The sequence below is a fragment of the Barbus barbus genome (assembly GCF_936440315.1).
Source record: "Barbus barbus genome assembly, chromosome: 11".
NCBI lineage: Eukaryota > Metazoa > Chordata > Actinopteri > Cypriniformes > Cyprinidae > Barbus > Barbus barbus.
Genome location: NC_136739.1, coordinates 32,240,513 through 32,264,626, shown reverse-complemented (window position 1 = coordinate 32,264,626; position 24,114 = coordinate 32,240,513). Strand labels below are relative to the sequence as shown.

The 24,114-nt window shown below is 32.0% G+C and overlaps 3 protein-coding genes across 10 annotated transcripts in view; 2 read left to right on the top strand and 1 right to left on the bottom strand.

The window, feature by feature from the left end:
• Positions 1 to 10,404, top strand: part of gpm6bb (glycoprotein M6Bb) — a 39,978-nt gene extending 29,574 nt beyond the window's left edge. Inside the window, exons 3-7 of one of the 2 annotated variants that reach the window (XM_079428164.1) lie at positions 464 to 620; positions 1,058 to 1,226; positions 1,352 to 1,425; positions 1,846 to 1,911; positions 7,833 to 10,404. In XM_079428164.1, the coding sequence (XP_079284290.1) occupies positions 464 to 620; positions 1,058 to 1,226; positions 1,352 to 1,425; positions 1,846 to 1,911; positions 7,833 to 7,982 (616 nt within the window). In that variant the 3' untranslated portion in view covers positions 7,983 to 10,404. Of the gene's footprint in view, positions 1 to 463; positions 621 to 1,057; positions 1,227 to 1,351; positions 1,426 to 1,845; positions 1,912 to 3,631; positions 6,326 to 7,832 lie in introns of those variants that run through there. The other variant, XM_079428165.1, reaches the window with a different exon arrangement.
• A 7,826-nt stretch (positions 10,405 to 18,230) lies between these two features.
• On the top strand, positions 18,231 to 20,352 carry LOC306876821 (trafficking protein particle complex subunit 2). Of its 5 annotated transcripts, none has more exons than XM_079428243.1 (5): positions 18,231 to 18,398; positions 18,482 to 18,575; positions 18,650 to 18,794; positions 19,770 to 19,855; positions 19,942 to 20,352. In XM_079428243.1, exons 2-5 carry the CDS (start codon positions 18,483 to 18,485, stop codon positions 20,038 to 20,040), a joined length of 423 nt encoding a protein of 140 aa, XP_079284369.1. In that variant the 5' UTR covers positions 18,231 to 18,398; position 18,482; the 3' UTR covers positions 20,041 to 20,352. The 5 variants fall into 5 exon arrangements, with proteins under 5 accessions (XP_079284369.1, XP_079284366.1, XP_079284365.1 ...); XM_079428240.1 differs by having other exon boundaries at positions 18,232 to 18,257; positions 18,461 to 18,575; XM_079428239.1 differs by having other exon boundaries at positions 18,237 to 18,257; positions 18,461 to 18,575; positions 18,650 to 18,798; positions 19,774 to 19,855.
• A 745-nt stretch (positions 20,353 to 21,097) lies between these two features.
• On the bottom strand, positions 21,098 to 23,532 carry LOC306877409 (ras-related protein Rab-9A-like). 3 transcript variants are annotated; one of them, XM_079429183.1, is made up of 3 exons: positions 23,405 to 23,532; positions 22,729 to 22,761; positions 21,098 to 21,874 (listed from the first exon to the last, which is right to left on the bottom strand). In XM_079429183.1, exon 3 carries the CDS (start codon positions 21,845 to 21,847, stop codon positions 21,242 to 21,244), a length of 606 nt encoding a protein of 201 aa, XP_079285309.1. In that variant the 5' UTR covers positions 21,848 to 21,874; positions 22,729 to 22,761; positions 23,405 to 23,532; the 3' UTR covers positions 21,098 to 21,241. The 3 variants fall into 3 exon arrangements, with proteins under 3 accessions (XP_079285309.1, XP_079285310.1, XP_079285311.1); XM_079429184.1 differs by having other exon boundaries at positions 22,729 to 22,777; positions 23,405 to 23,500; XM_079429185.1 differs by lacking the exon at positions 22,729 to 22,761 and having other exon boundaries at positions 23,405 to 23,523.
• Positions 23,533 to 24,114: the final 582 nt, after the last annotated feature.

Below are 24,114 nucleotides of genomic sequence, written 5' to 3'. Positions count from 1 at the left end.
TCTCATTTTATATTTTCATCTCCAGTGTCTGTAGATTTTCCAGGAAATCATGCACTGAATTTAATGCATTTTCTTAAAGTTTACCTGGTCATTCAACATGCACTGATTCACAGATTATTTTATCTGTCTGAGCTCCAGATTCGTCTCTTTTAATGAAAAGACTCACCTGTTATGAGTAATGTTGTTGTGTGTTCAGTTAAATCTGCTCACATCTGTTGATGATTTCTCAGCGCCTCATATTTGTTCTGTTCTCCATCTCGAGACTTTAATTAAAGTCACATGCAGTGATGAGATGTTCTCAAACAATGCTGAGTCTTCAGGACAGAGGTTAATGGCAGAATCTCCTTGCACTAACACACACACTCACTGGTGATTTCACTAAGAAGATGGTCCAGATGATCTGAACAGAAACTAAACACACAGGAGCAGTAACACCTGTGAAATCTCCTCGTCTCTTCTGCAGAATCCAGCTCATGCAGTACGTCATCTACGGCATCGCCTCCTTCTTTTTTCTGTACGGCATCATTCTGCTCGCCGAGGGGTTTTACACCACCAGCGCCGTCAAAGAGCTCCACAGCGAGTTCAAGACCACCGTCTGTGGACGCTGCATCAGCGGGATGGTACGAAACCCCCTGCAGATATACTGATTAATAATACAATCAAATAAATATAATAAAATATAATGAATAACAATAAAAATATATATATTTAATACTAAATCAAAAATAAAAAGTATGTAAATAAATATATATTTTTTTACATAAAACAGTAAAATAAATTTCAAAATAAAAGCAAATAAGTAGTGTAATTAATGGAATGCTAAATATAAATAATAAAAGAACTTGAATCAATTAATTAGATGAATGTCTCAGATCTATATAGACTTTCTATATAGATATAGAAAATAATTAGTCAAATTACTAAATAAAAGGAATTAAAAAATGTAAATAATATAAAATAATCAAAAAATAAAATAAATGACAAAATAAAAACAAATATGTAACTATTTGAGATGGTAGGTGCCGTTGCTAAAACTGTTGAAACATCTCTCTCTCAGTTCGTGTTCCTGACGTATATCCTGGGAATCGCCTGGCTCGGGGTTTTTGGCTTCTCAGCGGTTCCTGTGTTTCTTTTCTATAATATGTGGTCGACCTGTGCTGCCATGCGCTCACCGATGGCCAACCTGACCTCCATCGACAGCATCTGCGTGGATGTGCGGCAGTACGGTATGAGACTCTGAATGTGACGTAATGAAGCATTCCCTGCTAATCAAACCCTTAACTGCACTATAAACGCTGTTGATGAGGATTTGAGTTGATTGATTATTAATGTTGTTTGTATGTCGATGCAGGTATTATTCCATGGAACGCAACACCAGGCAAAGCTTGCGGCTCAACGCTAGGTGATATTTGCAACACCAGCGAGGTACGAAAACACATTTGTCACATGCTAGTTTATTGACTTTGTCGTACAACAGTGGATATACGTGATATACATAATTATAGTTCTACCTGCCTTATTCATTTTATCATATCATTCTTTTTTTTAATGGCTTGCTTTTTCCATTTGGTTAGTTCTTTTTTTATTTTAATTTTATTCAATATTTTTTTAATATTTTTTGTAATTTCTTGCTTTTCATTATACATTTTATTTGTAATTTAATGTTTTTTTTAAATTTAGTATTATTTAATTTATTTAATGATTATTTAATTTATTATTTATAAATATATTTTTCACAATTTTATTTGCAAGACCAGTGAGGTATGAAAACGCATTAGTCACACTCTCACTGGTTTATTTGTCGTCCAGCAGTGGATATAAATGATTCCCGTTTGTCTGTTGCAGTTCTATCTGTCTTATCATCTGTATATCGTCGCCTGTGCCGGAGCCGGGGCGACAGTCATTGCTCTGGTAAGCGGATGTTTGTTTTATGGTCAGATATATGGGGTGTGTGTTCCTCTTCCTCCTCTTTTGATCCCTTCATCCCCAGCACCATCTACTGCAAACCATGTGCTTTAAGCCCCTGATCTAATGGTAGTTTTGTGATGACGTCCCAGCAGTCCACCTGAGACTTGATTTTGTTCTGCCAAATGCATGCATGTAAATAACTGAAAAATCAGCTAGTGGGACGTCAGCCATAGAATCAAAATTTCTATTCACATACTTTACTGATACCTGAAGGGAAATTTTGTCTTATTGTATCTACAAAACACAAGACATAGCAACTTAAGACAAAGGATTCAACACAACAACATCTCTAGTTCAGTCCTATTATAATCAATAAAGCTGTCAGTACTGGAAGCGTCTGGTGTCACACCATCAGCTGATGGATGGCCTGTTTCTTTATTGATACTCCAACCATTCTGTAAAAAAAAACCAAGAAAATTATTTAAAATGTTTGTTTACTCCATTTCAATTTAATTTGATTAAGCATTTTTATTTTATTTCTAGAAATGTCATGCTTATAATATATATAACTATAATATATACTAAATATTTGATATGTAATGGTTTTTTTCATTATTTAACATTAAATAAGAAACAAATGGTAATATGATAGTCACTATAATTTTTCTTTTAAATTTAAATTTTATATTTTCAAAATGTAATTTAATCATTTTTATTTTATTTCTAATTTGAGTTGTAATGTTTATTTTAATACACTTTTTAATTTAAATTATTACGTGCTAATTTAGTAATTGATATAATTAATCAATAATTTTCAATAATGTCTTGCTTTTCACTATAAAGTTGATTTGTAATGTAATTTCTATTATATTAAAAAAAAAAAATTTAAACCAATATCATGCTTTTCACTAAAATATTAATTGTACTATAAAGTTTTTCAATGTTATTATTTCTTTATTCAATTTATTAAATATTTAACTAATATATATATATATATATGAAAGTGAAGTGACATACGACCAAGTATGTGACCCATACTCGGAATTTGTGCTCTGCATTTAACCCATCCAAAGTGCACACACACACACCGTGAACACACACCCAGATCAGTGATATATAATATATATATATCTTGCTTTTCGTTATACATTTTATTTGTGTTGTATTTTTATTTAATATTATTGTAGAATTATTTGATTGATTTATTTTTTTTTTTTTTTTACAAAATCATGCTTTTCACCCCCATGTACTATTGTACTATTTATTTTAGTTTAATTTTTTCTTTATGTAATTTATTAAATAATTATTAAATTGTTAATTTATTTATATTATATATATATAAAATTTTAATTTTTTTTTATTACATATTTTTATAAATATGGTTCTTTTCACTATAACATTAATTTGTAATGTAATTTTATTATCTATTCTATAAATTTCAATAACTCCTGGCTGTTAAGTCAAAGCAGCTTGTGATGTTTCTGGTCTTTGATCAACTAATTTAAATATTTTTTCTGAAGTGTGTATATTCATTTGCAGCTATTCTAAAAACCCATGCGAAGTCAGTTTTAATACTAATGGGTTTCAGTTGAAAACAGTATTACAGCCGGTTGGTCATCAGACGCTCACAGTGTTGACCGTGTTAGCAAATTAATTTCAGGACTTATTTCATCTGCAGTTTCTTTAATTTGGCGTCTGATTTTTGTGCTTTCTCTTCCACCAGCTCATCTACATGATGGCTACCACGTATAACTTTGCTGTTTTGAAGTTTAAGAGTCGAGAGGACTGCTGCACTAAATTTTAACGCAGTTGCATGAAAGTGCCTAGAATGAGCAGCCACTGACAATATGGACTAAAATAATAGAAACGAGAACAAACGAGAGAAACCTTTCATTGCTTTGACATGTAATGTGTAAATATAGGACTGTACACAGATGTAGCGTTTGGACGCCGGAGCTGCCGTGTCTGTAAACATGATCGTGTTGTTATCCAGACTTTGCCTTTGTTTCTGCAACCACTAGAAAACATTCATTTGAAGCCTAACACTAAGTCTCTTTAAATTCCTCCTACAATCTCTTTGTCTAAAGTATTAAAGCTAAAGAACAGATGCACCGCGCAACAGAGAAAAGTATTTTTCCCATTCATTTTCTCAATAGAAATGCTGGAAAATTCTGGTCATGAGATGAGATTCAAAGCAAAAAGACACAGACTGATGTAATACTGACTGATATGCGCACACACAAACACATACATACATCACTGGTCAAAAGGTAATTACTATTTTTTTTTATTTTTATGTTTTTTAAAGAATGCATATTAGAAGAAATCATTTATAATTAATCAATGTTGAAAACACTTGTGCTGCTGAATATTTTTGTGGAAACTGATGCATTATATTTTTCAGGATTCACAGATCAATAGAAAGTTAAGAAGAACAGCATTTATTTAAAATATAAATCTTTTGTAACATTTTATCACTTTTGGTCAATTTAATGTGTCATTGATGGATGAAATATTTTTTTACTCCAAACTTTTGAAAGTTAGTGTATCACATTTTCCAAAAAATATTGTGCAGCACAACTGTGTTCAACATTGATAATAATCAGAAATGTTTGTTGAGCAGTAAATCAGTATATTATTATGATTTCTGAAGATCATGTGACACTGAAGACTGGAATAATGATGCTGAAAATACAGCTGCAGATCACAGAAATAAATTACAGTTTAACACATATTCACATAGAAAACAGCTATTTTATACTGCAAACATATTTCACATTTTTTACAGTATTTTTGATCAAATAAAAGCAGCCTTGCTGAGCAGAAGATGCTTCTTTAAAAGACATTTTTTTTAAATCAGTCGTTTGACTGGTGGTGTGTATACAATATAAAATGATTTCTCTGATTTAATTATTGTCTTTAAAGTAATTTAAGCAAATTACTTACAAACATCTAAAAACACTTCTGTAATGAACTCTGAGGTTTAATGTCTTTATGGAGAAAATGAATGTGATTTTGCTTCTAGAATCTGTTTGTTTTGGGGGTGGGGGGGGGTCTATATTTTTTCTAAAGGCCTAATTTTTCTGACTTTTGCCAATTGTGCCAGTGAGCCTTCCAGTGTTTGCATGGTGTTTTCTTCCTTCAGTCCTGTTTACAGTTTTCAGTGTTGTTTTTATCATTTCTACTCATTTGTTTGAAGCAGTATTATGAAGATCGTTGGTATTTTTAATCTTTGTGAAGTATTAAAAACAAACTTGCTAGATGTCAGTGTACAGCTTCACAACTAACTTAGTTCTTTTGTTTGCATAAATATGATTTGAATATGTTTTACGGTACTGTTATTTTAAACACAGACCTTTCACTGTCAACAGAGTGAAAAAACAAACAAAAAAAAGTAAATAATTCTTAAAACATAAATATTGAGTTGCATTGTCTGTATGATCAGATTTCATTCAAAACTGCATTTATATTATCAGAACGCAATACAGCAGGTCCTTTCATGTTTTATTATATGATTTGCTCATAACAATGTCTGTTTTACTATTAATACATAAATAAAATCATCTGTCAGTAGGAACGACCTATGTGTGATTTGATCATTAATAAAACATTACATAAAACATAAACATGATAATCGAGAAGATTATGGTTAGTGATCAGAAGCGCATGGGTTTGTGCCGAACACTTGATTATATGACTGTTACTTTTGAAAGGCAATAGATGCATTAATTTACACATTTTTTACAGTAATTTAACCAGCTAAAAACCTGGCCTTTTTAAAACCACGCTAACATTCAAAGATCCTATTACACTCTAGGTAGTTTCTGAAAAAACATGCATTTACCTGCATTTCACAGTGGCTTTAAACGTGACTAATACAGGCAGGATTTAAAGGTGTTAAAAGAACAATTCACCTAAAAATGAAAATGTGCTAGATAATAATCACAATAATCCACACCACTCCAGTCCATCAGTTAACATCTGGAGAAGACAAAATCTGTGTGCTTGTGTAAAATTATTTGTGGATTATTGTGATGTTTTTATCAGCTGTTTGGACTCTCATTCTGATGGCACCCATTCACTGCAGAGCATCCATTGCTGAGACACTGATGCAGAGACACATTTATACAAACCTGATGAAGAAACAAACTCAAACTAATCTTGGATCACCTGAGGATGAGCACAATTTCAGTATATTTTCATTTTTGGGTGAATTAATAAGGGCAAGATCTTTAATGTTTTTTATTCTGGACGTGATGCTGCTTGTATCACAGGTTATTTTACACCCAGATCCAGCATTATTGATTTAGCAATCAGATTGCATGCTTCATCTCACGTGATTGATTTAATATTCCTCTGGGATTGTGGTGCCTGTAGTTTTTTCTTTATAAAAATAAACCTACTTTGTGTACAAGTGATCCTCAGTGGTGTTTATTGAGCGTTCGTTTGGGGTTTCAGTTTCTCATGCTGCGTGTTTTTCATACTAACCCTCATTTCAAGCTTGGCTTTGCTCCGTTGACACCCTCCCGTTCCCTCACACCCCAGCGTCCTGTGCATATGAATGTGTTTTCAATATGTATTCATGTTCATTCGTTTGTACTTGTTTGTATACTAAAGGAATAGTCTGGCAAGTAATGAACATGTACTCACTCTCATGTTGTTTCAAAGCCTGTGCTGTTATTATTGACTGAGCTGCAAGACAGAAGGAGCTCTTTTCCGATCACAGTGAGCACAGATAGTGCATAGCCAATTCAGTTTCAGCCTTTTTATTGCTCAAAACATCATATGACCTCAGAAGACATGGAATGTAATGTGCAAGTCATATGTGCAACTGTTATGATACTTTTTTGTTTTTGGATTAAAGAGATTTGTTATTTTATTTGTAGCAAGGCCATTTACATTTTTAAATTCACTCCAAAAACCCTGTGAATATTAAATTACATCTGCAAAACTATTTTTTGTTTTTTTTATCACAAACTATGATCGCACAGCTCTTTATTATAAAGTTGGATAAGTATGAACCAGATTTAACAAATTAAAAAAAAACTTTAGCTGAACTGAAATAAAATATTTAAAAATGTATTTTATTTAGGTATTCCCCATTTTCATTTAGTTTAACTTGGTGTACTAAAATAACTAAAATTCAAGCAAAAATATTAATTAAATAAAAACTAGAAAAATAAATATTACTAAACTCTATTTAACTATATTTTAACTCTTAAAAAAGAGAAAACAAAATAAGTGACAAAAACACAACAAAATGACTGAAACTTAAAAGAAAGTTTGTCATTTTTTTTATTTTTTTTTTTTTATTCATTTGTATTTCTTATTTCTAGTTTTTTTATTATTATTTTAAGTAATTTTAGTTTTAGTTATTTTAGTTTAACTATTATGTATTATTATTATTAGTTAATAGTTAACTAAAACCATAAAATATTTTGTTTCTTGAAATAAAATAATTTTTAGGTAAAATGAAGTTAAATAAAAGTTATAAAATTTAAAGTTTTAAAAAGTAAAAAATGTTTCACCATTTAGTTTTTATACATTTTTATTTCTCATTTCATTTCTTATTTCTAGTGTCTATTATTTAATTACATTTTTTTAGTTTTAGTTATTTTAGTTCAAGTTAAACTAAATGAAAATGCAAAATGTTACCTAGGCAACTGGCTTTAATTATTTTTAACTTTTCACTATTGTTTATTTAAAACATGTAAAAACATTGCGTCTATCTAAAAAAAATAACAGCATGCAAATTTGAAATGACATGAGGGCGAGTACATGTTCATTTATGGATCATTTATTCCTTTAAAATGAGTGTGTGTTGTATCTTGTGACGTGTGTGTGTGTGTGTGTGTGTGTGGTTGAGCTGTGGCTCTGTGGCGTTGTTAACCTGCTGACGGGCATCACCTCGCCCTCTCTTACAGATCCATTACCTAATGATCCTTTCTGCAAACTGGGCCTACCTAAAGGACGCCAGTCACTTGCATGCGTACCAAGACATCAAAATGAAGGAGGAGCGGGAGCTGCAGGACATCCAGTCGCGCTCCAAAGAGTGCCTCAACTCCTACTCGTAAGGAGGGTTATACTGCCAACCAACCAACCACTAACCAGCCCTAACTCACTAACCCGCTCCGCTAACCTGCAGTCTGTCCATCCATCCATCCCTCCTTCACGCTCTCCTCTCAGCACTTTGTGAATCGCAAACGTTGCACTATTAGAAACACAGCGGAAATGCAAATCAGATTCTGTTCGTAACCAGATGAGATTTGCTTTAAAACATCGTAAACATTTATATTATACAAGCACATGATTATTTTATGTTACATGTTATGCTTTTTAATGAAAAATAACATGCAATTGCATTATAAACATGTTTTGCATCCTCTCAAAATTTGAAAACATTCCCAGTCTTTTTTTTGTTTTTATATTATTTTGAAGAGAAATAATCAAAGGATTCTTCTGGACTAAATTCAGCTGGTTGTCTTTTGAATGTTTGGATTTGTTGATGTGCAATATGTGCTGTTTGCTGCTTACTGTTGTTTGGAAATAGTTTGTGAACAGAACACATTATGCAACATGTTTGTTTCAGCCAGTGGCATCTGATGGAAGCTCGTTTCCGACGCAGGATAATAAAGTGACTTTGTCCATAATCTGACTTTTTTCTTGCAATTCTGAGAAAAATGTCCAAATTGTGAGAGATCTCGCAACGAAGAGAAAAAAGTGAGATAAAAAAAAAAAAAAAAAATTAAAAAGCATTACCATGTTTTTTTGTTTTTTTTCCTGTAGCAACAACAAAAATGTGTGAGATTTGTGTCAGAATTGTGAGATGCAAACTTGAAATTGTGAGTTTATAACTTGCAATATACACTTGTGACAAAAAAAGTCAAGATATAATTTGCAATTCTGAGAAAAAGTCTGAATTTTGAGAAGGTTAAAATGTATATAAACTCAAAACTGCCAAGATATAAAGTCAAAATGACAAGAAAAAATTAAAATAGCAAGATATAATTCATTAAGAAAAAACTGAATCTTGAGGAAAAAAGTCCACTTTGCAAAATAAAAACTTTTACAAAAGTCTAAATTTTCAGACAAAGTTGAAATTGTGAGAAAAAAAACATCTGAAAAAAGTCCAAATTAAGAAAAAGAAAAAAAAAAAAAGCAAGATCGTCAAAATTGCAAGATGTTAAAAAAAACTAAATTTTAAGATAAAATTCATAGTTCTGAGAAAAATTTCAGAATTTTGAGAAAAAGTTTATTACTTGCAACTGCAAGGCAAATGTGCAATTCTGAGGAAAAAAAGTCTGAATTGGGAAACAAAAAATGCAGTTACCTTTTTTACTTTTTCATTATGTGATGGGGGGGGGGGGGGGACGACCGAATTGTGAGAAACTCAAAATTGAGTTTATATCTAATTCTGAGGAAAAAAGTCAGATTTGTGAGTTTGTTTTCAAAAAGTCACAATTATCTTTTATTATTATATTACTTTATTTTTATTTTGTGGTGGAAACAGGCTTCCATAGCATCCAAATATTCTTCTTGAAACTATTTTTTTTTTATTGTATTTTTAAATGGACTTTTGTGTAAAAATGTCTTGAGGTGGACGTGGGTTGAGCACATTGCATTGTGGGCTACTGCAGGAATGCTGATGGTGTTTGTATGCAGGTCAGAAGCTCTCGTGATGAGCAGGTTTTCACACTACCTCACATTACCACTGTTAATTAACTTCTCCCAGAATTCACCTTCACATTGTAGAATTACCTGCTATATTACGAATAAAAGTGCAAGGTACTGTCGCAAAAATGCATGAGTTAATAATGACAACATGCAAACTGAAGCCTCCGAATGCACATTAATTGAATGCTTATGGAAGGGTGTAATTATTGTAATACAATCATTTTAAACAACCAATCTTACCATGATTGTATAAATACTTTATACTTTTTTTGCATGAAAGTAATGAGATTTGGAGGGTTTTAACCAATTTTGTTTGTACCAAATTCTGCTCATCTTTTATTTTGTATTTTCTTTTTCATTTTTCTTTTATTCATTTTCATTATTTTATTAGGATTTTTAGTATTTTATTTGATTTTGTATTTGTATTCTAATTGCATCAGTGTGAATGTGAACTCTGAAGGAAAAGTGTTTTTTGGGAGAGATACAACAACAGTAACAAAATGTGCATTTGTGCAATTGTAAATACTGACAAAATGGCTCTTTTTTCACATTATTTTTGTTGTTCATTCATCGTTTGACTCGAGCAGGACAGAATCTGGTCATACTGGAGGTCATTTGTATTGACGTTGTAGGCAGCAGACTGTAACATCATAATATGCTTTGTTTTGTGTGTTTAGTCCATGTAATGTATTCATTGCTGTTAATGTAATTCACATATACTGGATGAATTCTGTATAATACTGTCTTTTTAACTTTATAGTCTGCCAATATTTTTAATTCATTTTAGGGGATTCCCTTAGTTTTTACTGCTATTTTGAAATTTAAAAAAAAAAAAAGGAAAAAAAAAGAGAAATTATTCTTCTATAGTTTCTATGGTACTCTTTTATAAGCCCCAAGACTTGCATGATTTTGAAAAATTAATTTCCCAAAATGTTTTGATGTATTATGCATGTTTTTGAACGCTTTAAACTCTGGTAATATTCACCAGTGACTTTGATCAACTCAATCCTGGGATTCACTCTGTTCTGATGGAAAACTGCCCAAAACTGCTGATTTGATGCCAGAGACGCTGAACGCGTGTTCAGCCCTTCAAACCAGCTATTGTCTTTTATACAAAAATAAAACCGAATAAAAGCCTTTATCTCTGTGAGTGCTCTTTCAAATCAATGAACAGCTTTTGTAACTCTGTGTCATTTGCAGGGTTTGTGTAATTATAATATTCTCAGTCATGCTGAGATTGAACAGCTCGTAAGCCTTAAAGCCAATAAAAACACTTATTCACACAAATCATTTGTGAATTAGAAAAAAACCTGAAAAATTTAATGATTTTATTTTTTATTCTACATTATACAGCTAATATTGAATTTTTTTGAATCTATATAAACCATGAAAATCATCCAGCAGTTGAATGAGAGGACTTGTTTTTCAGCAGAAGTCCTCGTGGGACATCAGATCAACGCTGCAGAACAGACTGAAGGTTAGTAATGAACAGTTCTGGATGTTAAACAGTAACTCAAACACATTATTACCTGCGCTCATTATCTCAGACTCAAGAACCTCTTTACTTTGCTGCTCTGATGCCTCTTTATTTGAGCTCTGAAAGATCATTAACACAAAATCAAACACGACAATAATTCCAGATTATCAACTAATTATTACTGTTGTAATGAAAGTGAATGAAAACATCCTGCAACGTTTTAAATCTGAAAGTGCAAAGGAGGGGTTTGGAAAAATGAATCGTTTGGGAGTCGTTGAGCAAGTAAGGTAAAAAATATAAATGCATATTATAAGTTGTTGGGGACTCTCAAAACCAAAATATGAACCTTTCATAACCCATAATAGGGGCACTTTAATAACTCAGGAGATCTGTCAAGACCCTTGTGCAGCTCATATTTCAGCTCAAAATCAAATGACAGAAATTGTATTATAATTTGCTAATGATAAAAATTAACACATTTTAAAGACCATATAAATATATCTAATTATGAAAAATATAAAAATAAAAACTGATTTAATAAAAAATATAATAATGATACTAAAGTTATATATACAGACTGCAATTTTAATAAATTAATAAAAAAAATTATAATTTAGCACAAACAATATACTGGATTGCAATAACAATTAAAATTAACACAGTTTGAAAATAACTTTTAGCATTTTTAACAAATTTGTCATATATACATATTCAAATAAAATATATATAATTAAAAAATATATAGAAATATCCTGAAAAATTATCTTTTGCTCTCATGGTGAAATAAGACCTGGAAAATATGTAATAATGATTAGGGGTGTGCACAAATAGTCAAATATTCGGTCTGTAATTGTTACTCGAACAATAAAACACGATTTGAATAGTACTATGTGTTAATTCCATGATAAATCCTAAGCAGTTATAGCTACATGCACTGGGTGGCGCTGTGGAGCGTGTAACAAGGTCATAGTATTTGATCACAATGTCATCATCTGCCTCGTGAAGTTTGCATTTACTTTGATCTAAATGATGATCTTACTAAATGTATTTACTTCTGATCAAATGAATTAGTGAAACTGATGTATCATAATATCACCAAGACAATGAGAAATCAGATGCAATCCAAACACAGTGGACTGAGGACAGACATGAGCGCAGGTGTACTCACCTGAGCCGAGGATAGTTGATCTGATATATGACATGCGTATATAAAGAGAGTGGTTTAACACGAAGCACTAAGAAACTGTTGGCACGAGTTATCTTTATCAGCGCGTTCTTATTGTTATCAGACTGAGGAGGAACAAACTTTCACCCGAGCATGTGGATATTATTGTTTCTCTCAGAATTAATACCTGAAACTATTTAAACACAATAAATATAGGCTGACTCGAGTACATGTAGCCTACATTCTAAGATATTTGTTTATACTATAGTAAAGAGAAAAATGATGGATAGATTGTTAGATAGATAGACAGATGAGCATCATCATGTATTTGTGAAGAGGATTGGCCACATCAGCTCCTCCTGAAGCCTCCTCATCCGCTCCTCCTCCAATCACTGCGCTCGTTAATGTCACGTGACCCTCTGTCTCCTCCCTCTCGGCTTCAGCTTGTTCCTCATGATGATCCTCCTGAAAGAAGATGAAACAGAAATCAAAGCTTCTAACAAACAGAGTCAGATAAGATTCATGAACAGATGACTCTTATGAAGCGGCTCTTTTGAATCAATCAATCAAATATACTTCTGATCTTGTGTTATCATAATAATCAAAAAAAAAAAAATGTAATAAAAAAAGTAGCAAAAAACATTATTTGAAAAAATATTTTATTTCAGCTCATTTTATTTCTCAGTTTGGTTTACTTTAGATTGATGTACTGCAATAACTAAAACTAAAACTTAAAAACTATATAAAAAATAAAATAAAAAATAATTAATGAAAATAAAACTAAAAATTTACAAAAACAACAAAATTACTCAAATTAAAATGAAAAAGTTACAAATATTATTTTAAAAAATTTGAAAAAAAAATACTATAAAAATTTAAAAATATACTATATGTATGTATAGATATGTATGTGTGTGGGTGTGTGTGTGTGTATATATATATATATATATATATATATATATATATATATATAAACTAAACCAATAACAAAGCTTCATTATTTATAAGTAAAAAACGAACAACAACTAAAACAAAACAAAAAAACACCTAAAATTAACCTAAAATACAATAATAATAAAAGAAGAGAAATGTTGCCTTTGCATCTAGCGGAAATAAGCTGAAATACTAAAATAACAAACGAAAACCATAAGTGTAATTACATATAAGTCATATAAACATTAACTGAAATAACCATTAACTCATTTCTCATTTTGGTTTAGTTTAGGTTAAAGTAGTAAAACAACTAAAACTAAATAAAAACTATATAGGTATATTAAAAAAGTAATAAACATGACAAAAAAGCAGCAAAATGACTCAAAAATACACACAAAGAAAACTCAAATTAAAATGAAAAATATATAGAAATACAATCTAATTTAAAATCTTACACGATATGTTAATGAGTCAGACCAGCTGCAGCTCCTCTTCCTCACTCTTCCTCTTTACAGCTGTGTTCATCTGAAACACATCAGACACGAACAGCTGAAGAGCGTCACATGATCGTCTCACCTGTGTGTGACTCCTGGAGCTGCTCAAGGACACACTCCTGATCCACAGACGGCACTGAACACACACCACATCAACCTTATTTACTGCAGATGTTGGGATGTATAGCAGATCAAATATATACGAGAAGAGCAAAACTGCAAAAATGTCATTACTTACAAAAGTTTGATGTCAGTAAGGTTTATTTGAAAAGAAATGAATCATCTATTTATATTAAATGTGTAAGGTACCTGTACAACAAACGCTGTATGGTAATCGAATGTAGCCTGTCTATATCTGTGGAACCGACAGCACACGCGGTGTTCATCTAATAAAGTTCTTCATATAGCTCTAGCAAACAATAGCCTTTGCAGATTTGCTTTCAACTGACTGTAGATCCAAAGCCACGTCTTCAACGCTCTTGATGTTCTTAAACTCTCTGTTATCTGAGTGAGAAGAACCGCTTCACGAGGGAACTGAACGAATCATTCAAACTGATTCACGAACCGATTCACTGGTTTGATCAAGCCTTTGAACAGAACTGACTCAAAAGAATTTATTCCAAACTCGACTCAAAAGAACGGCGCGTTTGGAATAAATTGAAGCATTTTTAACTTGTATTGCATCAAGATAAAGTAACGAGAGGAGCATACACAGTAACGAAGTAAAAGTACTGTTTTTTCACTAAAAATGTTCTTGAGTGAGAGTAAAAGTACCCATCTTTAAATATGCTCTAAAAGTATTAGTTACCCCAAACAATTACTCAAGTAAATGTAACTCGTTACTACCCACCTCAAACTTGTAAAGCTGCTTTGCAACGATTTGTATCATGAAAAGCACTATAAACTTCAATGGAGTCATAAAAGACAACACGAATCGCCCTTGTGAAGGTCAAAAGTGAGGCTGAAGTCAGCGGCAGGGGTAAATGTGAGAGCTAGTGTAACAGCATGTGACCTGCGGCTGTGGCGAGTGGTGCTCTTCATCCTGGAGCTGCTGGGAGGAGGACTGATGGAGGAGAGGCTTTCTCCAGCAGGGATCGGTGAGATCTGCCTCTCTGGGACAAAACACACAGAAACACTGCTTTTACAGGGTTCCTACACACTTCCCAGTTCAAAACTCCACACTTTTCCACAATTAAGCGTTTTTAAAAATTAACATGAGACATTCTGACTTTGTGCTGCCAAATAACTGGTGGATTGTTATATGGAGGCATTATAGCTCATACTCCATTCATTTTAAATATATAATATATACTAAAATTTATTATAATTTTCTAAATAATATTGTCATGGATTACGCTTACTTAGAAAATATTATTTTCAAAATAATGGCATATTCAAAATATTTAATATAAAATATTTAAAAAAATGTAATGCAACTTCACCAGCATTTCCCTAAAATTCTCATTATTGTAATAAATCTGAATGTTTCACGTTTGAATAATTTTTTATTATTATTAGATGTAGTTTGATTTCTTATTAGTTTCTTTTGGTATTAAAAGGTCATATTCTTAATGTATACATTTTCATTTTTATTTATTTTGTATAATTAAGCACACTTTCCCCAAAATGATCAGTACTGTAATTTTTTATAATTTTTTGTAATCTTTATCTGAATATTATTATTATTATTATTACTTTAATCAAATATTAAAACTTGGAAAACATTTAATATGATTCCCCAAATTGTTTATTGTAATTAATCTAAATCTTACACTTTTGAGTAAATATTACTATTAGTAGTAATAGTAGTAGTAATAATAATAATAATTTAATTTATATTAAAAATTAATTTAATTTACATGAAAAAGTAATACAAATTTTTCTTCTCAGACTCGTCCTCGTCCGGCTTGTGTGCCGTCTCCAGTCTCCTGAGCGCGGCCCTAAACCAGAAACACAATTACACGTGTTCTTAATCTTCAAACCTGAACTTTTGCTTTAGCTTTGTTCAGACAAACAGCATTTTTTGTGCATCCAATTTAAGCTCATAATGCAAAAGCAAGAAAGAGGGTCGTGCAGTGAGTATCCTGCCGTGTTACAGAGGAACAGTGGGTTTGTTGAACAGGCCAAACTCTGAAGCGTTTCTCTGTCCTTCACCCCCTGCGCTCCTCTTTTTCCCAGAAAATGCACAATTGCAGCCAAAAGGGCCAAATTAACAAGCAGAGGACATCCAAACAGACCACTTCTCTGTTGGTGATCCCTGTTTGACCCGTTAGATTTCAGACGGAGCTGCTCAAGCTTGATTTCAAGAACAGCATCTGTCCCAGAACTCATACCACGCTTACTTTTGCATATTTAGTCTGCTAATGTGTGTTGTTTGTTTTATTCCTCCTCAGAATAGACGGACAAACAAACAAATAGGCTTGAAATGTGAAGAACTTTTTCCATCCCAGTCCTGCTGAAACATTATTCATAAATGGAACAAAACTATTGGAATAATGTTGGTATGATATATATATAGTTGTCATTATTAATAATAATAATAAATGTATTATTAATGTATTACTGATTCTTTTAAATATATATATATATATATATATATATATATATATATATATAAATTATTGTTGTTGTTGTTAATAATAATAATAATAAGTGTATTATTAATGTATTCTTGATTGTGTGTGTATATATATATAGTTGTTATTATTAATAATAATAATAATAATAAATGTATTATTAATGTATTACTGATTTTTATATATATATATATATATATATATATATATATATATATATATATATATATAAAATATATATTTTATTTTTATTTTTTTTTATTCAACTTTATTTAAGCTTTACTTTCCACAAGATTATGTCAATAAAGATTTCTGTTTCAAATAAATGCTGTTCTTTTAAACTTTCTATTCATCAAAGAATCCTGAAAAACACAATGAATCAGGGTTTCCACAAAAGTACAAAAATTCAGTTTTGAATCAGGCAAATAAATTACAATTTACAACATTTTCACACACAAACTGGCTATTTTAAATTGTAGAAAATATTTCTAAATTTTACAGCATTTTTTAAATCAAATAAACGCAGCTTTGGTGAGAAGAAGAGTCTGCTAACCAAAAAAACCAAACAAATTCTTTTGAATAGTATTTAAGAAGCATCAATAAGATGCTCAATATTTATTAGCCAGCACTAGTTCTGATACTTTAGCGGGGCTGTTCCTGTAATAATGCTAATGATCAGAACTGGGAAACTAAACCCAGAGATGAGGTACAGCGGGAACAGCTTCACCTTTAATCCTTTTCTCATTTTCTGTCAGTTTCTCGGCTCTCTTCGCATAATCCTCCTTCAGCTCCAGCTGATATCAAACAGTTTATGATGACATCTAGAAATATGATTCAACTGTACATTCATTTACTGTTTCACTTTACAATACCGTTCAAAAGTTTGGGGTCGGTAAGACTTTTAAATGTTTTTATTTGATCAAAAATATTACAAATATTATTACTGTTTAAAACAGCTGTTTTCTATGTGAATATGTGTTAAACTGTAATTGTTGATCAGTAAATCAGTATATTATTATGATTTCTGAAGATCATGTGACACTGAAGACTGGAGAAATGATGCTGAAAATACAGCTGCAGATCACAGAAATAAATTACAGTTTAACACATATTCACACAGAAAACTGATATTTAAACAGTAATAATATTTCACATTTTTACTGTATTTTTGACTTTGACAACGGTTAATTTCTCTGTACTTTAAAATGGGGACTATTTCTTTACTTTTATAAACAATTATGAGCACTGTGGGCACTTTTCTGAAGGCCGAAGCGTTTAATAAATGAGCATGTGGTGAATATTGTGAATGGTGGAAACTATTCTGCGGATCATCCTGCAGTTTCTGATGAGTCTGGATGTCAGTAAAGGCGAAGCGAGTGGTTCTTTATGAGCTGATATGGAGGTAGAGTCTCTGTAAGCGTGATGTTCAGTGAGCTCTGTGAAGACACTCATCAGGAAACCTGCAGGGATACAACTACATCCATCACAGAGAGCAACAGAGCCAACAACTACATCCATCATGATGTTCATCACAGAGAGCAACAGAGCCAGTATCACCGTGTACTGAAGCAGCTGAATACCATCTGTTTGTGTTTCATGCCAACTTTAAATATCTGCAATCTGCACAGGGATTAACTAACACAAATATAATAAAAGAAAACATTTCATTTGTTATTTATTTATCAATTTATGTATGCATAATTGAATGCTATATCAGCTGCAATGGCTATATTCAGGGCAAAATCAACAGTATTATGATTACAATATCAATAGATTGTTTACAATAATTTAACCATTTTATCTAAAAACAAATCTACATGGAAAAATATAATTCATATAGATTTTTTTATTTATTTAATGTATGATTAAATTATTCCAGGAGAAACCATTTAAAAAATATATATATATATATATTTCAGACTGTTGTGTATCCGGAGTCGGCGTCATGACGTAAGGCTCGCTCAGCGCTCTGATTGGCTGTTTTGTGTCAGCTGGCTCAATCCACCGGAAACAGGAACTCTTATGATCGCGTATGATCCTCATCTGCTGTTGTTTATGTTTAATTATTGATCACAATACTCGCTTTGTGACTTACACAATTAGTTATTTATTTAAATGAGGTGTATGTATAATTTCTGAACACCCTCCAGACTGAAGTGATAATTGCTGTGGTGAGATGTGTTCATCAGTGTTTCTGTAATATTTAATAACTGACATGTTTTCATGTTTTCAGATCTGAACTCTCATTATTAAGCATGTCGGGGAGTTTTTATTTCGTGATGGTGGGTCATCATGATAACCCGGTGTTTGAGATGGAGTTTCTCCCTGCTGGAAAGACGGAATCCAAGGTGATATATATAGATATATATATATATTAATAATGATGTTGATGATGAATGATATTAATGATCTGCTCGTGCAGGATGACCACAGACATCTGAACCAGTTCATCGCTCATGCTGCTCTGGATCTGCTGGATGAGAACATGTGGCAGTCCAACAACATGTACCTGAAGACTGTGGACAAATTCAATGAATGGTTTGTGTCTGCCTTTGTGTCAGCTGCTCATATCCTCATCAAACACTGCTCTGCAGGACATATGCATCATATATGTGACCCTGGACCACAAAACCAGGCATAGGGGTCCATTTTTAGAAATTGAGATTTATACATCATCTGAAAGCTGAATAAATAATCTTTCCATTGATGTATGGTTTGTTAGGATAGGACAATATTTGTCTGAGATACAACTATTAGAAAATCTGGAATCTGAGGGAGCAAAAAAATCTAAATATTGAGAAAATCTCCTTTAAAGTTGTTCAAATGAAGTTCTTAGCAATGCATATTACTAATCAAAAATGAAGTTTTCATATATTTATGGTAGGAAATTTACAAAATATCTTCATGGAACATGATCTTAATATCCTAATGATTTTTGTCATAAAAGAGAAATGTATAATTTTGACTGCTTTTGTGCTGCAGGGTCATATATAGTAAAATAAATCAGTTTTTATTTTTGTAATTTCCATTTAATTTTAGTATATATAATAATTTAGTATATTTGATGGTTATTTAAATTTTTGATTTTTATAAATTTACATTTGATTTTAATATTTTATATTAATTTTTATGCGAATATGTATTTGATTTGATTAATTGTATTTTTTAGTTGGAGTTATTTCAGCTCATTGATTTAAACTATATTCAGTTAATATTTTATTTTATTTCAAGTAACAGTTTTAGTTTTAGTTTACTATAATAACTGATTTTTTTAAACACTATAAAGCTTTGGAAATCAGAAAATACAACTTTGTATTTTTTATAAAAACTTAAAATCATATTTTCAGTTAATTTTATTTTTATTTGAAATGTTGTATAAGAAAGTATCCCAGGTAGTGCATCATAACCATCAGATTTTATTCCAAGGCTGATACATGTTTAGCACAGATAAAAAAAAAAGATTTAAATGAGTTTCAAGTTGAAGAATCAGCCATAATTAAGAGACATATTGCATGTATTATTCCTTAACTTTCCTTGCATACATATGAGATTTATTATGCTCCATGATGTTCGGCAAGAGGACGGAATCAAGAACTTCTTTAATGATGTTTATGAACTGTACATCAAGGTAAAATCTGTATTATTCTGTCGTCATATTCCAGTGCCACATGAATGCATTGCATTTGTTTTAAAACATTTTTGTGTTTTACCCAGTTTGCAATGAATCCCTTCTACGAAGCCAACGCACCGATTCGCTCCACAGCTTTTGACAGGAAAGTGCAGTTTCTTGGGAAGAAGCATCTGCTCAGTTGATTTATTTAACTAAATGTATATTTATGCATGACAACAATGCAAAAACAAGTACAGGTGTTATTCATGTTTCAGATGTTTATACTCATCATTTCCAGCTTATGTTCACATTCTTACCTACTACTGTACAACAAATGAACTGTGATTACAGATTACTTTAAGTGTGTAAAAAAAGCATCAAATAGGAATGCAAAAATACATTTACACACTAAACCTTCATTCACAAACATTGATTACCTGTGATCAACTGCATGATGATTTTGTACATTACTGTTGTCCAATAATAACCTTACATCAAATAAACTATTTCATCAAGTACTGCTCAATACTTCAATTTAACAATGTACAATATTGACATTTTAGTGCTTCTTTTCAAAGTAAGTGCTTAAATGCTTCACCTCATCCATATTTTTTAGCACAAGTACTGTGTATATATTTGGCACTCTCTACATAATTATGTTAATATATATATTAGAAATCAGCCAGTGTATGAACTCCTGTCCTGCATAAGTTAATCATAGTTATAGTTAAAGAAAATCACATAAAACACACACTGCAAGAAACAAACCCTGCATTTTTCAGTCAAAAATCAGCTTGTTTTCCAGTAAAAATATGAACACCCTTAAAATAAGCATTTACTTAAGAATCTAACAGCATGTGATAGAATTGTTTTCACATTTGTTTTTACTTAAAATGAAACAAAATTTGCCTACGAGGTAAGAAAAATAAATTCAAAATGTTAGGTGAAAATAAGTGTTTTTTTAATCCTAAACAGCTGTGATTCAAGTAAACTTCTTTTGTTTTAAGGCCATTTACATATTTTAATGGAAAACATGTTTTTGTTTTTGCAGTGCATTTATTGCATTTGCTCTTCATCATTTGACTGCCATGCAAGACACAATTATATCCGTCTATGCAATATCTATGCAATAACCTGCTCAAATCCCATTAGACAGATATATATATATATATATATATATATATATATATATATATATATATATATATATATATAAAAAAGACATCTTAATGCACAGAATCATTTAAATTCAGGCAGTTCAGTTCAGATACAAGAGCATCACCCAATGAAAGCAACCCAGTGTTTACGAGTAAGTGCATATATCCCAGTAAGTGCATGTTCAAATATAACGCAGACGCTTCACTCAAGGACCATTAAATAGCTAATGGAGGTAAATCTCGTCTGTTAACAGCATGCTGTGCTGCTGCGCGGCTTTCTATGCAGGTTAACAGTGTCTGTTGGAATCAAATGCTCATTTCGATCCTCCAAAGCCAGAACTCTTCTGATGGCTTCCTCGAACGCAACCGCGACATTAGTCGCATCTTTAGCACTGGTTTCGAAATACGGGTATCCTCCGCTTTCCCTGCACCACTCTTGAGCTTCCTCGCTGCTTACCTGCCTGTCTGTCACATCCACCTTGTTTCCCAGAACCACGAACGGGAAGCTGTCTGGCTCCTTGACGTCGGCGTAGAAGATGAACTCTTTCTTCCAGTTGTTGAGGTTGAGGAAGCTCTGGGTGTCGTCCACGCTGAAGGTCAGCAGGCAGCAGTCGGAGCCGCGGTAGAAGGGCGTCCGCAGGCTACGGAATCTCTCCTGACCCGCCGTGTCCCAGATCTGCAGCGTGACCGTGCGGCCGTCCACCTCCAGGTCTTTATTGAGGAACTCCACGCCGATGGTGTGAAAGAGATGGGTGTCAAACTTGTTAGTGACGTAGCGGTTCATGAGCGAGCTCTTTCCCACTCCACCGTCTCCCAGGAGAATGACTTTAAGAAGGGATGATTTGGATGACATGGTGTTTGCAGTCGTCGTCCTGTGAACCTGTGAAGTTTAGGGTTCACAAATAAGTCATAGGATTCTCCAATAAAACTGTTTATTTACACTATGGGTCAAAAGTTAGGAGTAATTTAGATGTTGTTGAAAGAAGTCTTTTCTGCTCACCAAGGCTGCATTTATTTGATCAATACAGTACAAACTGTGAAATTTGGAAAAATTATTATAATTTAAAAGAACTGTTTTCTATGTGAATATGTGTTACACTGTAATGTATTCCTGTGATGCGCAGCTGTATTTTCAGCATCATTACTCCAGTCTTCAGTGTCACATGATCTTCAGAAACTGTGTTCAACATTGATAATAATCAGAAATGTTTGTTGAGCAGTAAATCAGTATATTATAATGATTTCTGAAGATCATGTGACACTGAAGACTGGAGTAATGATGCTGAAAATACAGCTGCAGATCACAGAAATACATTACAGTTTACTATGGATACAACAGAATATATTTATATTAAATTCCAATAATATTACACAATTTTTGCTATTTTGAGCAAATATATGCAGGTGAGCAGAAGAGGCTGGTTTCAAAAATATAAAATAAATCCCAAAATATTGACTGGTAGTGTTTATTATTTATTTCAGTGAACACCTGTAACAGTGTTTGATAACAATATTTGATATACTTAAATAAATACATACATGTGGCTCTTAAGATGGTACAAAACACCAAAAGTAGTAGTTGTAGGTAGAGAGGTGTTTATAAAACCCTATTTGAACTCCTTTTAGCTCAGTTTTATTTCTGTAAATCAGTTTGTTTGTCTGTGTAAATAAACATTCACACATTTTTTTTTTTTTTTTTTTATATTTGGTAAAACTAGGGAGAAATTAGCTTACCTTTACTGCCTCAAATAATTCATCGTACAAAACCTAGAACAAAAAATGGCTAAATTATAAATATTTTCCCAACATACTATACCAGTCCAATTAAGATCCATGCAATAGACTAATTCTAATGTGCTGAAATTATTCAGCTATTTATATTTATTCATGCTGAAGTGAGATGTGTTACAGAAACATTCACATATTATCAGTTATTATTATTATTATTCATCATGTTTATGTTTCTATAAAGACTGTAGTTTTTTATTTTCACAAAAAGCAGAAATAACGCCATTAAAAGTATAAAAATGATGCTTCAAAATATTTTTATGTTGAAACATCCAATAACTGATAACTGACCGGATGTATTAATGACTATTAATCACTAATATATCACTTAAATGATATTTATTTTGAGATGAAATATGAGCCGGATATGTTTTGATGATATTCGCTATTCGTTTATTTACAAAACGATTAACAAACCAAACGAGGACATTTACAATGATGAAAACCCACTAAACTCATAAATAAGCAATGAATCAAACTCATAAATGAGTGATAAATGAATAAATGAGTGAGTTGTTGAAGTCGAGACTAAATCAGAAGGAAATAAACAGCTCTGTGTGTGTAATGCTGCTATCTGGAGCTTTAAAACAGCTGATTTAACTCATATTTGACTCGGTCTCACCTGTAGCTCTCTCTGAGCACATCGAGCTTCAATAACCAGACATCTTCAGTCGATCAGAAGAAACAAAACAAGCAATAAAGCGAAACAAGACGAGACTCTTCCTCTGATCTCTGATGGGGCCACACTCCTGCAATCCTATTGGCTGATGAGTGTCACGTGACCCCGCTGGCTGAGAGTCGATCACGTGATGTGTTGCGGATAAACAGGAGAGTTCAGGAGCCGCTGAATAAACAGTTTAGTCTTAAAGTCATATTTTTATTTTTTCTTCAAGACTGGTCATAACTTTTCTAATTCAAGCAACTGTTAGTTGGTCAAACTAGTTCTTAAGACACAGTCTGAACATGCAGCAGCTGGCCCCGGGCCCTAAAGTTGATTCGCATTTATACTGGCTCTGAGTTACACAGATATCAAAATATAGCTTATAGATTTACTTTTCTTGAATGGAAAGTTAAATTTAGACGCTTTGAGGTAAGATCAAAGACTATAGAATATCTTAAAGTGATTTTGTAAAACGAATCCCTCAGAATTGGGACAAAAGGCTGCTGTGATTATATAAATTAATTATAATTAATGGAGTTATGTAATAATTGTATGAATTAAAAGCACATTTCAAACTTGTTCATTATTCATCATAGCCTTTTATTTATATTATTAAATCTCTTAAATTAAAAAATATAGACCTGTATATAATCCATAGTGTAATTTAGATG

What these genes read in the sequence shown, in the direction of transcription:
- LOC306876821 (XM_079428240.1), top strand. An exon ending in CTGGAAAGACGGAATCCAAG is followed by an intron (nt 18,576 to 18,649) that starts GTGATATATATA and finishes CTGCTCGTGCAG; the next exon opens with GATGACCACAGACATCTGAA. An exon ending in TTTATGAACTGTACATCAAG is followed by an intron (nt 19,856 to 19,941) that starts GTAAAATCTGTA and finishes TGTTTTACCCAG; the next exon opens with TTTGCAATGAATCCCTTCTA.
- LOC306877409 (XM_079429183.1), bottom strand. Translation starts at nt 21,847, where the DNA reads ATGTCATCCAAATCATCCCTTCTTAAAGTCATTCTCCTGGGAGACGGT.